This window comes from Gobius niger (genome assembly GCF_951799975.1).
Source record: "Gobius niger genome assembly, chromosome: 1".
Lineage (NCBI taxonomy): Eukaryota > Metazoa > Chordata > Actinopteri > Gobiiformes > Gobiidae > Gobius > Gobius niger.
This window is the reverse complement of record NC_136852.1, coordinates 20,145,861-20,160,317: the sequence shown is the minus strand read 5'-3', so window position 1 is coordinate 20,160,317 and position 14,457 is coordinate 20,145,861. Positions and strand designations below refer to the sequence as shown.

General features: G+C 42.3%; 1 protein-coding gene across 5 annotated transcripts in view; it reads left to right on the top strand.

The window, feature by feature from the left end:
- Window positions 1–208: 208 nt before the first annotated feature.
- aplp2 (amyloid beta (A4) precursor-like protein 2) overlaps window positions 209–14,457 on the top strand; it is a 55,043-nt gene continuing 40,794 nt past the window's right edge. For 4 of the 5 annotated variants that reach the window (XM_079553665.1, XM_079553664.1, XM_079553663.1 and 1 more), the window contains exon 1: window positions 210–511. In XM_079553665.1, coding sequence (XP_079409791.1) covers window positions 440–511 — 72 coding nt within the window. In that variant the 5' untranslated portion in view covers window positions 210–439. Of the gene's footprint in view, window positions 512–14,457 lie in introns of all 5 variants that reach the window. The other variant, XM_079553662.1, reaches the window with a different exon arrangement.

The window sequence follows — 14,457 nt, the reverse complement described above, 5'->3', positions numbered from 1 at the left end:
ACTACTAATATGTTATCGTTTTTTTTTCTTTCTTCTCTGCCCAGTGCAAGTTCTCATGCAACAACAACAACAACAAACAGAACACGCATAGCATTAAATGTAGCCACAAGGTGGCGTGAGTGCGTCACTTTGCTGGAGCATGCCTGTGGTCTAAACAGGACACGGAGAGGGAACAGGGAACAGAGTAGGGAGAGAGGGAAGAAGGTGGGGAGGGGAGGAGGCACAGGCGGCGCGCCACACACACTGCACATTTCCAGAGCAGGACTAGAGCAGTCGGTTTCTCTGGAGCTCGGCTTCAAAACAAGCGGAGCAGGATCGTCCCGCTCACTGCAACACTTTATTCCCTGAACGCGATCAGCCCATTCTCCTTTTTTACAGACGACACATCTTCCACGGGCTCAAGGATATAACTTATTTAGAGCAGCATAAGCTTCTGAAGATGGGGTCAGTCCCAGCGATATCTGTCCTGTTTTTGGGCATAGTGGTTCCTTCACTGGCTGCCTATATTGAGGTATGTAATCTTAATATTTGTAATCTTATCCTGTCATGTAGCTGTTATTGCGCTTAAAATAAGGGCTGTGCATGTGTTTCTATTGCACATTCTATCTCTGGGCCCTGGATGTCGTCTTTACATTAACGGGGCACGTAAAGACGACTTCAACCATAATGTATTCAATGTGGCAAATGTGCGATTGATTTTACTTTCATGACATTGGCTATTGCTGTAGGTGAAAGAAATGCTCTTCTGGGGGATGTGTATGAAGGAGTAGGTCACAGCAGTGATTGTCTTGGTGCCGCGCCGCAGCCTGTTTGTGAGAGTTGGACAATGTGGGCCCCGGAAGGTGCTCAGAGTGCTAAACCTATGGCAGGGAGTGCTGCTGCCGGGATCAAATGGAAGACAACAGGTGCTTTGTCATGTCTTGAAGGAGACCCATACCCCAGCACTGGAGCCCACAGGCAACTACTGAAGGCTACAGCATTTCAGCTGTTAACCCTAATTAAACCTGTTTTATTATTGTTGTTATTATTATTACACACATGCCAATAATTAAGTTATAATTGACCTTTTGAATGAGTTATGATGTTCACAATACCGTAGTTGTGTAATTGTGGCGTGCAACAACATGCCTCATATTTTGTTTGACCTTTGCCATCCATTCAATAGCCTAATATAATAATAGTTTATTGCTATTCAACAACACTTGTGCCTTTCCTTTTTTTGTCTCAGAGAAAGAAATTTAGAGCACCCATTCCCAAGCTAACAACAGCAGCCTCTCAGGACGACTGCTATTTTAATTATTTTGAACTTACCATATATGCTCCTAACAAGGTCTGGGTATGGTTGACATCATTTAATACTTGGTTTACTCAAGTTTCAATTACAATGTCCCTAATACTATTAAACATATTTCTGTTGGTTGATTTCATAGAGAGGCATCTCAAATAAAAACATCAAAATGAATTTAACATTTGATGCATAGTCCAAAACAAAAGGTGTCATTTTGTTGCTGTTGTATTGTATGAACAGTATTGTATTGTATGAACAGTCACTACTTCATACCGGTGGCTGTTTTTGATGATGCACTTGTAGATTATTTACGTTCCAAACTCTACCTGTGTGCAATGCAGCTTGTGCTCACATACCAAGGCTTGACCATTAACTTTATTAGAACAGCGCTGTAGACAGTGACCACACATGCTTTTCCCATTGTTTCACACTTCCTTTCCCTGGGACATTACCTCAGCTGCGTACACTCCTGTGTTTACTCAAATCACTGCGAGTGCGCCCAATAGCAAGCTTTTGTTTCCTCAGCTGTGATTCCTTTCTCATATCACTGTACTATTGTGATTTCTTCCCATTTGTTGAATGAAAATCATATCTCCTCATATTTTCTCAAGCTCGGGATTGTGTCAACAAAACTGCCAAAAATTTCTGATGCTATCGATAATGATAAACCAGTGGAGTCTTTAGAAAGTGAAATACTGCATTTATCGCTCACATAAAAGCATTTGGGCACTACAGTGTTTACTACTTTTATATTGTTTTCAGCTAATGTTAGTTTATAGACATTTCTTTGCAGGCCCCATGGTGGATTTATAGATGGATACATTTATAATCCCCAAATCTCAGTTACATCAGGGTGAGGGAAGTGCCATTTCTTCCTCTTCCTTTCTTAAAGCGTTATGCACAGCTGTAGTTTGTTAGGGACCATTTAGCAACAGGGCACAGCCCATGCAGTTTATAACCCCATAGATTGCATCACTGTGAGGCCTTTGCAGCTGATATGGGTCCCTTTGGATTAACGGAATACAGAAAATGTGGAGCACTTAACGCATTCAGAACATTTTATTCTCTGCTGACATAAGCACATAATCTGTGATCAAGCCAAAGCTAAATGTTGTGCAATGCAACATTTGTTAGACCTTAGTTTTTCATAAAGTTAACCGAGATTGAGCTCGCCATTAGATACAGCAAACAGGTTACTTGATACTGGCTATAGCTTTTATTACCTTTGTATTGCAGCTGAAATGTTCTCTTATCAACCATGGAGTGTGTGCGTGCCTTACTGTAAATGTAAATGGGCCAGCATTGACATTAACTTGAACCTCTTTGTATGTGTGCATTCTGGGTATAGATAGAGAACAATTGCATGTGAATTCCTCCCATCAATCTACTGTTATTGTTGGGCTAGGGGCACTAGAGCTGGCACAATATAATTCCCCTTGTGAGTCTTTTGTGTGTTTATGAATAGAGGAACCATTACCATACAAGCTCCATGTTGCCTGTAAAAAAAGACCAAAACAATGACAGCCACTTACATTGATATTGATCTCGCTTTTGTCTTGTGTAGAAACATACTGCATATAGCCTTCAAAAGAGTGGCACGTCTTGACTTTTTGACCTCTACTGTTTGCTGTGCTGGCCAAGTTGAAAGCAGTCACATGCGCTCCATCAGCGGAGTAATAACCTGTCCTTGAATTTGTAGATTAGTCAGTAAAACCTTGCTTTCAATTGTTGGGACAGCCTTGTATCCTTGTGAATCCTCTTAGCGACAAGAAACACTGACTTTGCCTATAGATCTGCAAAAGTACTAATCCCTCAGCTCTACCCTTCTGTCGGCTCAGACTCGCTCCCAGTCCCCGCACCCCCACACCCCCAGGGCTTCATTACACACCTGCACAAGCTCCTCAGTGGCCCACTGAGATGATTCACCCGCCCTCCTGTCGGTGGTATCAAAGGTACTAGCTCCTCAAACTGTTTTTTTTGTCTTGTTTTTACAGAGATTAGATCATTGATAGAATAATTGTATACATTTTAGGGTATTAGGGTTTGTATTTCTTCCCTTCTTCTATATTAGAGCACCTGTGGAAACTATGTACATAACTACGACCTACAAGCTACACACAGAAAGGCAAAGAGTAAGACCCCATATTAATATTTAAAATAGGTCTCAGCTGATAATTCTTTGCTCTATCTGTGCTTTGCCTTGCACACTCTGCACCCATTAAATTCAGAAGATGAAAATTGCTTCTTCCTTTGCATCTGGAGATGAGCATCCTGGGTGGTTTCTCTCACTGTCTATGCTTTAGCCCTTTCAGCTCATCATGTATTTAATCAGCTCCTCGGTCGAGGATGTGAGGAGTGAGCAAGTTCAAACCCTGACACTCATGAATGCATATCCCTTCGCCTCAGTCTGCTTCCATATGTAGGCCAGTCTGCAGCAGCCCAGCCTAAAGCTGTGTGTGCATACGTATGTAGTTATTAAGGTGAGTGCCCCTGACTAGAGCTGCCTGCACCGGAATCTGTCGCCTCAAGTGCCATTTCTCGGTCTATTATGCTCTTGTCCAATCACTGAAGCCACTCACTCAAACAAAACCATTCTTCCTTCATCCTGAAATGTTATGCATTTTGGTTTTGCAGTACTTTCTGTTTCAGAGGGAGGGCATTTGATGTAAGGCAGTAAACCCAGTCACCCCCATTCAACTGTGTGTGTGTGTCTGTGGCTGTGTGAGTCACTCTTTCGTCCCATAAATAAAATATCGGCCGTTCTATCTGTGAGTTATAGTGCACTGGGGCCGTATGGCAAGCCTGTCCCGCCCTGTGGCTGTGTGTCCAGTGAAAAGGACTTTGTCTCCTCTAGTATCTTGATGCATAAAGGTCAGTTACAAGCTACAATTTAGCTTAGAACATGAAGTGCTCTTGGATTAGAGAAGAAGTGAGACTTATGCTCAGTTGAAACTTGAAATCATTTTGCTGAAGTCTAGACACATGACATTGACCTACATATAGTTCTATGTGGGGGTTTTCTAATTCTATTCTATTCTATTTGAAAAAGAACGCCAAACAATGGAAATTAATAATGGTCACCCTTCAGTGTGATACTTGGTGTAGGCAAATAATTAAGTTTTACATTCATCAATAAAGACAGTAACAGGGCTTTGTGTCAGTTGTTGAACACACATTCATACCTTTCAGCAATATTCCAAATTCACAACCTCCGGCTGACACATTAGCACACAAAGCATGTTAGCTCAAAAAGCCCCCTTTAGTGTCTGTTTTTCAACTAGTCTGAGATCTAATATTTATGAATTTGGATGTTCTTCAGTTTTGCCATTTGATTGCTCCACTTTTTGTGTTCCATTTTATGTTTTCCGGGCCTAGGTAGGGAGTAAACAGACTGGAATACTTTGATTGCCAAGGCAGGAAAAAGGAGGAGTCCTTTATGTTGCCTTGATAAGCTGCCCGCTTGGCTCAGTGCTTTGTTGATGTAGTTTGCTGCGCCCAAAGAAAACAGAGCTCGCTTCCTCTTGCTTGTCCATCTTCCTGGCTGCTGTGCTGAGATCCTTCCTTCTACCCCCTATCCTGTTGGGGAAGTGGTACCATCCATGAAACATAATGAAGACTAACATGAAGTCCATCCTGTCTTTTTAGTTTTTTTTTCCTTGGGAGGGAGAGGGGAAATGAAAATGTCAGTGTGGTAAGCGATAGAAGCAATGCAGTGTAAGTGTATATCCCCATAGAGAGGCGCGTGCTGCTGCTGCTGCTGCTGCTCTGTGAAGAGCGTTTAGCCTGATACAGCATTTTTCAAGGAGAAGGTGGCAAGGACACACTGTCGCTGAACAAACCTATGGAGATCGACCTTGGCTTTTGAGAAAATAGCAATGTAGCAAACTAGTTGAAGAAAATATCATATCTCATTCTCCATCATGTAGGGACACTCGGACAGCCAACTTGCCAAATTCCAGTACATTTGAATTTTAATCCCACACCTCTGCTTAAGATATTTTGGTTTGGTTGGATTTTATGTTTACATGCCTGTCTGGACTTTAGAGGTTGGCCCGAATTTCACACCCCAAACTTATGAGGACAACGTAAACAGTAATTTCTTCAACAAACTCAATGAGGATATACAGCATTGTGTCTGCAGGCTTTTCGAACAGGGTTACTGGTGAATGTTTTATTATAAGATGGAAGTCATATTTTTAGTAAATATAAGAGAATCATTGGATTAACAGATGATACACACCACCGTATAACCTGATACATACAGTAAAAACTCTTTTTGTATCTCTATTATTTGTCGCTGATGTAGGTAGTCACATGTAGAGAAATGTGGGTATTGAATGTTCAAGCTCATTCATGATTCTGCACCAAGTCAAGTTAGTAACTCTATTCTTTTTAACTGGGTGTACGGGTCGTGCCCCTTATGTCCCCCAGGATATCTGTAGATGAGATGAGCACTTAAATCTCACAGATCATTCAAAACTAAACGGGGGGGGGGAATTATGCATGCAAAATCACTTCTCCAAAACCGATGAAAGCAGATTAGAAGGTGAGCAAAAGTAGTGTGGTGGTTATAGAAATGCTTTCAATCATTGTTATTGTGGTGTCCTCCTGGACGACTGAGAGCTTAGACAAACATAGTGTGATGGTTGCATTATTGTATTGAAATTGAAGTTTGTTTGAGATGTTGCATATGGACTATTCTTTCTGTATACAGTAGTTTATTTCTATGTGCCGCATACAGTTCCCTGAAAAAGCGTTTTTTCCTTGAGGAAAGTGCAGCTCAGGAAAACTGCAGCTGTGCGGTCCAATCAGCCTTCATGATCTGAGACAAAAACCAATCACCCTCTCCAGAGAATTCCATTAGTTTGATGAGATATGAATTTAGCTCCGGGCACATATCTGAAACGGGCTGCTGTTTTCATACAAAACCATTAAAAGTCATTTGATCTTCAACGGCTAATTATAGTTTGCAGCTTGCCATCTCCACCACTGCTCACCTTATCTGTTTTGCCCAGCGAAGGCTCTGCCCTGACTATCAATGTTATTCATATGCCACTCCCTTCTGTTTTAGAGGAGTTAACGTGCTGCTATTGGAGCCTGGCACAGCGCACTCCAGTCATGCAAGAGCACAAGCGTTTATCATCTTTGTAGAAGCGGATAGATTCTGCGCTCTGTTGGATTAGGAAAATCTTTCGGACAGCCAGAAGTCAGCCGTTGTAGAATGTAATTGACAAAGATATGTAGCATCCTCACTGCTGTCAATATGATATCTTTTGGCAAGTTCATAGACTGTCCAAATCAGGATTTAATTATGCTCAGTCAAGCTGACATCTAATTTCTGGTGTAAAATGGCTGTTGACTTTGAACGTGTGGTGCTGAATGAAAAAAAAAAGATTAACTTAATCTGATGTCAACACAAGAATAGAAATGGACCAGGGGATTGTTGCAGCTGCGAAGTCTCTCCGTGAAGACTGATTAGCTGCTAGCTTCAGCGTGTCTCTCTAGATCTGTGTGATTGAAGTCCCTGGTCCTGCCCCCTGCGATGTGGCAAAGCAAGGTCACACAGAAGTGGCCCATAACAAATAAGTCTGTCGATGTCGCATCCATCTGTTCCCTGCTAAAGATGGTTGCTGACACATTTTTTGCCCATAGCGTGACAGTGAAATGTGGGATGTAGATGGTGTCTGTCCCTATTTCTGAAAGCAAAAACAACAGCAGAGCTCTGGTTGGTTGAAAAGCAGAAAATGTATATTAGAACTGAAGTCTAATTGAGTCACAGTATTTTTTACTGTGGGTATTAATTAAAATGTTTTGATATCAGTAGTTGTTTTGCTGCTCCTTACATTTGCTCTTGAGAATGGATTCGTTAACTTTTAAATTAATATTTGAAATAGTACATTTTACCTTCCCTTTTTTCTCTGTTTTACGATGTGCTGAAAAAGGAACATCCCATTCATGCACATTTTCAGCAATTCTCCCACCTCTGTCTATTGTGTGTCATAAATAGGTAATAAATGTCACCTCTTCAGGTTTGTGTACAGGTTCTGTTGTCTGTCCTTGATCCAGTTGTGTGTCTGTTTTTTATGCTCATGGCCTCTGCACGAGTCACGGCAGCCTTTGTAGCGGGCGACTGTGATATTTCCATGTTGTCCTTGAGAAAGCGGCTTCTCTCACCTGCCCTCAATGTCGGCTCCATTTAGCTGCACTGCCCCGCTGTCCCACCTCCTATGGTGTCTTTCTGCTATCTGGGCACACTTACACTGCATGGATACATTGAATTCAACATATTACTGTCCAAAGCCTGTGACAAATTGCTTATTTTATATCTTTTCTCCCTGGATCGCTTTATCCTCCTGCTCCCTTTGTCCTATTCCCAAGGCTAGTCCTCCTAACTCTGATGTGCTCTTTTTGTCTTCTTTGCTTGCTCAACAATCGCGTGCTGATTAAGTGCTGAGGGGAGCGGGAGACACGTCGGTGACAAGCCGTGGTTTTCGCTGAGGTGCCCCCTCTTCCTTGCCGCCTCTATTGACATGTCTGCCTCCCGTCTGTCTGTCTGCCAGGCTGCTGCGGCCGCTGCTGCATGCTAATCAGGGTGCAGTGAAGTCACCTAGCACGCAACCAGGCGCTTACGAGGGAGGGATGCGAGGGGTATTTCCCTTCAGTACAAAGGGTCAGGGAAAAGTGAATCAAGCGCAGGTCATTTCCCCTTAAAATCCCCACTTCTCAGTGCAGTGCAGATTAGTTTTTTTTTTTTTTTTTTGGAGTCAGAGTGAAGAGACGCACTCCTGTGTCTAATCCTGCCCCTTTTAAAGTGCTGAGAGTGCAGTACAAAGTATTGGGGGAAGAGTCACTCCGCATAAAGCTTCCTGCGCAAAAAACAGAGCCCCATAGTTCAAAACAAACTGAGCCCCCGCTAACAATCGCCTAAGCTCAAAATCTCCTGTGTAGCCAATGCCAAAAGCAACAGAGTCTCACTGACTTCTATGAGGAACGCTTGCAGTGTGCCCCATACACAATTTCATTATAAAGTTGACTGTATTTGGTGCTCAGTTGCAGTAGAAAATGCATCCGCTCATCCTGTCGTTTGAATGTATAGATGGATTATATAGAGATCGTAGGGAAGAATGACCTGTTTTGAGATTGCATTACACATAATGCGGTTTATTATTGACTGATCTCACCTAAGCCAGTTTGTATTTATCCGGGAGGCCGTTGGCACAGATTGCCTGCTGTATTTCAGTCAGTCCCAGGGTGGCTGTGGCTATAGAAGTAGCTAATCATCACTGAATGGACGGTTTATTTGGTCAGGACAGCGCATGGATAATTGTGAAGTGAATTTTTGAGAGTTAACAAAAGAGTTACCGTTATGTTATTATTGGTTATAAGATAATTGCGTCTAGTCTTGTCTTCTGAGTGCAACATGAACAGTACCATCCTGGTAAGCTGTGTAACTTTCAGAATAGTTGGATCTATTGTGTAAATCTCCACCAGAGTTAATAGAGATGTATCAGCTCTGTCAATGTGCCTGGTCAATGCTAATAGGTGTAGTACCAGAAGCTTATTGGCTAATCAGTATCTGCTAAACTTTCTCCTGGGAGCAGTAGAGCAACAAGTCGGAGAGGGCAACGAGGACAAAGCCGGTCTTGTTCTATCCATGAACCTGTTAATGAAAACCGAAGCACAAACAATGGGCTCTAAGTCACACTGGAGTGTTTGATTCACATGAAGACAATGCTTGTATTAGGTGGCTCGCTGCTTTGTCTATTTTAGTCATAAACATCTGGTGCAGTGATGTCAAGAATGTAATCGGCTTTGGTCCACGTGAACCGTAAGCCGGGACGGGGAGGACCGAGGGGGTGGCACTCCTGAGAGAGGCAGGTGAGGCCAAAAAAGAAAAGAAAGAAAAGCGTAGCCGCTGTTTGAGGCAGTATAAAGACTAGTGGGTAGCGCTCAAAGTGAGAGAGATGAAAGGCGATGGAGGACTGAAGAGCTTGTTCATGCAGAGAGGTTTTAGTGATAGAGGCTCAGCAACAGTGCAGGAGACGCCTACAGTATACTACATAGCAGAGAGCTTGATTAAGTTATAGTATACTCCAAGTAAGATTATTTATTACACAGCTTTTAAAATCTATCAAATTAAAGTTGTTGCAATATTCACTTTTGACTATTACCTTAAATGTACAGTAAATAGAAAGTTGTAACTGAATCATCTCTTTTGCCACATCCATAATCACAATCCTCTGCTCATTATCACCTAATAAACAGCTATTATCTCATTATAGTTTTAACACTGCGGCACAGCACATCATGCGACTCCGCACCTGTGTAGCTTAGCAACAAAACAAGGAGCTGTGGGTGCAAGCCTCGGGCTAATTATCTGTGCATCATTTTAACAGTCTTAACGCAGAGATCCACAAAGCCAGCGATGAGAATCGCTCTTAATAACTGCACTGTAAAAGCTCGTGCCCAGACAGCCACGTTATTAAACCCCCTGCTTGAATTATAGCAGCTGTAGTTTCATGAGTAGGATTGAAATGTATTCACTTTATTAGAACTTCAATGTGTTTTACTGTAATAAATAACATAATTTTAGCCTCAATATATTGTTATTATTTCATGTCTGTCTTTATTCTGACATAGCAAATAAAAACAGTGACCTCTTTTGTGACAATATGGTCGTTTGCACTAATAGACTGATGCACTGGTAACATATATTTAGTAATACCATTTAAAACATTTAAATTTACCAAGTACAATTTTTCCTCAACTCCCATTTATTTCTCCTATATTTCCTTTAAGCCTGTATCTGCACACATACCCTGACAGTGATAGTTCTAACAAGGAAGCTGCTTCCTTAACATCCAACTTGACAGATTTAATCCAATTTTGGCTGCAACATTTCCAAAACTTTCCACCACATTTCTTTATCATCTTCAATTACTAATTGCCGCCCACAACACAATTTATTACGAAACCACCTCATTTCCCGCTGCTGGCAGAAAATGCAAAAATCGAATGGACGCACTCATGCTCCTGAGAAATGCAGCTCAAATCTGTGTCAAAAAATGTTACAGGGAAATTGGCTCTTTGGTTCCCCTCTGGTCTGTCCCACTATTTGCTCCGCTGACTGCCCCATCCCATCATATGAAACTACTGTATAATGAAACATCCAGCGAGCACCCCAGTGTCACATCACACATCAGTGCCCAATTCACAGCGCAGTGCGACTTTTGACTTGCTGCAGATAAGAGAAAAGGAGGGCCACACTAGACTGACAACTCCAGAGAGGGTGAATTCAAAGAGTGGGGATTAGAGGGAGTTGGAACTGGCTTAAGTCTCTGTAGCAAAGCACTTTTCCCATGACCATCTGCCCTTCTCTCATTTGGGCTAAGGCTGTGTTTGAACTCAGTGGATCTTTGGTTTCCTTCAATATGACTCATTTAAACCGAGTCACTATTTTAAGCAGGTATTGGACAAAGTGAGAGACAACGTTTTTAGATTAGATTAGATTTTTGGCTCTAAAATAGGAAGATTCTTCTCTAGTGTCAAAGTCTCAATTTTCAAGAACATATATTTCAGTTTTAAAAAAAAAAGTATTGCAGACAATTCCAGCAAAACTAAAGTTGAGTGGATTTGGGCACTCAAATTAACCCTTACATTTGGCTTGAAGGGTTAAAAGTGCCTTTAATTAGGGGACCCCTTTGAGGCACAACATGCTGCCGTCTGAACAGTGTTTTGCGGTGGGAGTTAAACGTCCCTATCTATATAGGCTTTAATGACCTGGGCAGGCTAAGTCCCACTGCCCACCAAATTATAAATAACTTGGTCACACCTTCTCCCAAGCGTAGCGCCACAAGAGAAAAAAAAAAGCTAATTAAAGCTTTATATTCCTCCTCCTGGCATGGCATCTCTCTACTTTACATTTTTATGGCTGACTTTTAGCTGACACTCTTGTCCGAAAGCACTTGAGCTAATTGCTACATGACAACGCCACAGTCGCAAGCTTTAACTTGAGATTGAAACCTGACAGTGTTCTTTAAGTAATTCACTGGCAGCGTGCGCAAAAGTGGCAGAGATGAGCGTTGAGTCCTGTCAGGCCTTTTTTTCATGGGGGAAATTTCTGGAGAGGAGATGATGTGATTCAGCACTCGTCGGGTGAGGCGAGGTTCTCCTTGAGATAAATGCTTGAGATTTGACAGAAGCGGCGGCGTGACTGTGCAGAGCGGACTACCGCTGCCCAGCGCGGCTGTGCTGCTGCCAGATAATAACACGGTCCCAGGAAGCTGTGGGGAAATTCAATTCCTGCGGAGTTCACAATTATAGTCTGTAGATGCATATGAGCCGCTCTGAGCTATTTCCCTCCAGCAGATGGGGTTTCAAGAGAGAACAGTAATGAGCAAAACTTCACAACAACACCTCAGTCTACAGACCTGGACTAAAGATAAACAATTGAACCTGGTGTCATTTGTGCATAATATTATTATTTTATGATACACAAATCTTCAAATCATTTTTAGCCTATACTGTGTTTAGTGAACATTTGAAGCACTATTTGAAACAACAATGCTACCCAGCTTGTACGTACGCTGCCCGACCAATGAAAAAATCCGTCACAAAAAGTCGTCCCAAAGAAAGATTACAACAGTGGCATTGTTTCAGTAAGCTTCTGCAATGTTTATTTCGGTTTGGTTATTTACAAATAATTCAAAACATTCAAAACATACAAGTCAAGCAATGAACACAATAAATGACCATGTGCAGGCAGAAGCTAAAGCTTATTGTGCCTGCCCTTCACTTTTAAATCATAATGTCTAAGCATGTTACATTAATATCTCATCAAGATCTTGTATTGATGATGGGAAAGTGTGACCACTGCGCAAAGCCTTCTCCAGCACATAACAATAGATTCTCAATTGGGGCAAGATCTGGACTATGTGGCGGCTATTCCATCCCATGCTCCCTGAACCACTCTTTCACAATTAATGCTGGCATTGTCATGTTGGAATGAGCCCGTGTGCCATCAGGGAAGAAGAAATCCTTTGAATGAAATTGCCCAGTCTTCATTATGTTCAGGTCGTCAGCTGATCTCATTCTTTGGGCACATAGTGTTGCTTAACCTAGACATGACCAACTGCAGCAGCCCCAGATCATAACAGTTAGTTAAATCCAGGTGGTGACTTTTCAGTAGGCAGCGTACCTACATGTTCAAAGCACATATCCAGGAAATGACCTAGAAGCACTTCTAAATAACACTGACCACTGCAGCCTGGGGGCACTCAAAAAGCAAGTTTTGGAAATGCTCAATGTCAAACTTGATTCAGTCTTACCCAAAGGAGCAACAAATTTGATGACAACTTCACTCTCTGCCTTACATTTATCCAGTATCTACTACCTTATGGCAAAATCTTTCATCTGCTGCTACATACTTCTAAATATATCAACTTCACATTCATACATTAGCATTGTCTTGCATTGTTCAAAATGAGCATCATCCATAACAAGATTTGGTCCATTTCACCAAACCCAGCCTGACTCGCATGTGTTTACCTTTCGACATGCCCGGAGCTGTGATTGACTGCGTTGTGAAACCAGTGGCAGTTTACTGTCCGCTCATCACTGGCACCGGGGACATTGCTGAACACACGGTTGCACACTGCCATGGCGATGGGCACCGTTATTTTTCCGGACAAAAGAGCTGAGCACAGACATGGCTTTGTCTCGGTGAATGTCCGCCGTCCGCTGTGCATGTGTGTGACAGCGGAGAGATGTGTGGACTTATGGATTGCGGGGTCACTCTAGTATTTTTGTCCACAAGGACTGTTGCAAATGGGAACAGCAGAGCAGGCAGCAGTTGTTATTGTGTGAGGCGCCTTGTGTGCCATTCACGTCTCTAGTCTCCACTCATATGCCAGTCTCTTGCAACTGTGCCCCCATTTTCTGTTTCAAACATGTTTTCTCCAATCCCCCCGCCTCTTCTTCATCTTCGCCTCTTCATGTGGATCATCCAGCTCCACTAAAGACGTGCGTTCAAGGGATTTCAAAACATTCTTAAGAGCCTTTGGAAATTGAGTGAGAGAAACATGTAAAATTCATTGCTCTGGGCTCAAAAATGTAAATGGGTTCATATTGTTCGTGACTAATATCAACTGCAACTTGGTCTATCGTGAAACAAAAACTTGTCTTGCGTAATTAAAGTCATATTATCTGCCACACAAATTTCAGAGGTGAAATTATTTGATAAGATGAGCAGAGATTGCCAACCTTTCCCCCCTTTTGAGTTACTTGCTAAATCAATCAGAGGAGGATGCTTGAGTAACTGAGACTTTAGACTCCTTTCAAATCAAGGAAATTAAATTGATTTAGTTTCCTCTGAAAAACTGTGTTGGACGTGTTTGTGACTCAATTGTTTTCTGCGAAAGGGAAAGTAATAAAAATGTGACTTGGCACATAATTGTTTGTTCTGACAAGACAGTATTCAAATAATCATCAAGCTTATACAGAGATATAGAAAGAGTTTAGGGAGCTACAACTTAGTAAGTCCTAAACTACATTTTCTGTGCACAATCATAAGGATAGTGATTTTGTGGACCACACCAAAAAGGGTCAGAGTCGGCATTTTGATTAATTTGTGGATAATCCATTCTGTACAGTACAGTTCTGCACTACCCTGCGTCTGAGTATTTGACACCACCGGCTTCTCGAACATGAACCTTTTCAATCTATTTTTCTCTCTGTTCCTCTCTCTCCTGTTTGTGCCTCTGCCGCTCCAGTCTGCCCCTGTGTGAATAGCTGGGATACTTTTGTAGCAGGTTTCCATAGTGACAGGCCATTTGAACAAGTCGTCATTGACGTGGGTTTCGTTGGCTGCGAGCAGGAGGGAGGCCATGTTATCTCCCCCTGACACACAGGCAGACCTTTGCCACCCGAAGCACCTCACGGTTACAGAGCACGCAGCCAGGACTTAATTACCGAGACACATCCTGCTCAGAGTCATTCCAGTGCAGACGCATTGTTAGATCAAGTTTCAGGGCAGTAATGTTTAAGTCAAGCCTCAACAGGTCGAATAATGGCGTACGTAAATCATTTATATGTGAAAAGGAAAGGTGTTGTTTACTTGTGGTTCTGCATCAGTGTGGTATTTGTGCTGTCTATGCAGCAGCAGAAAACAA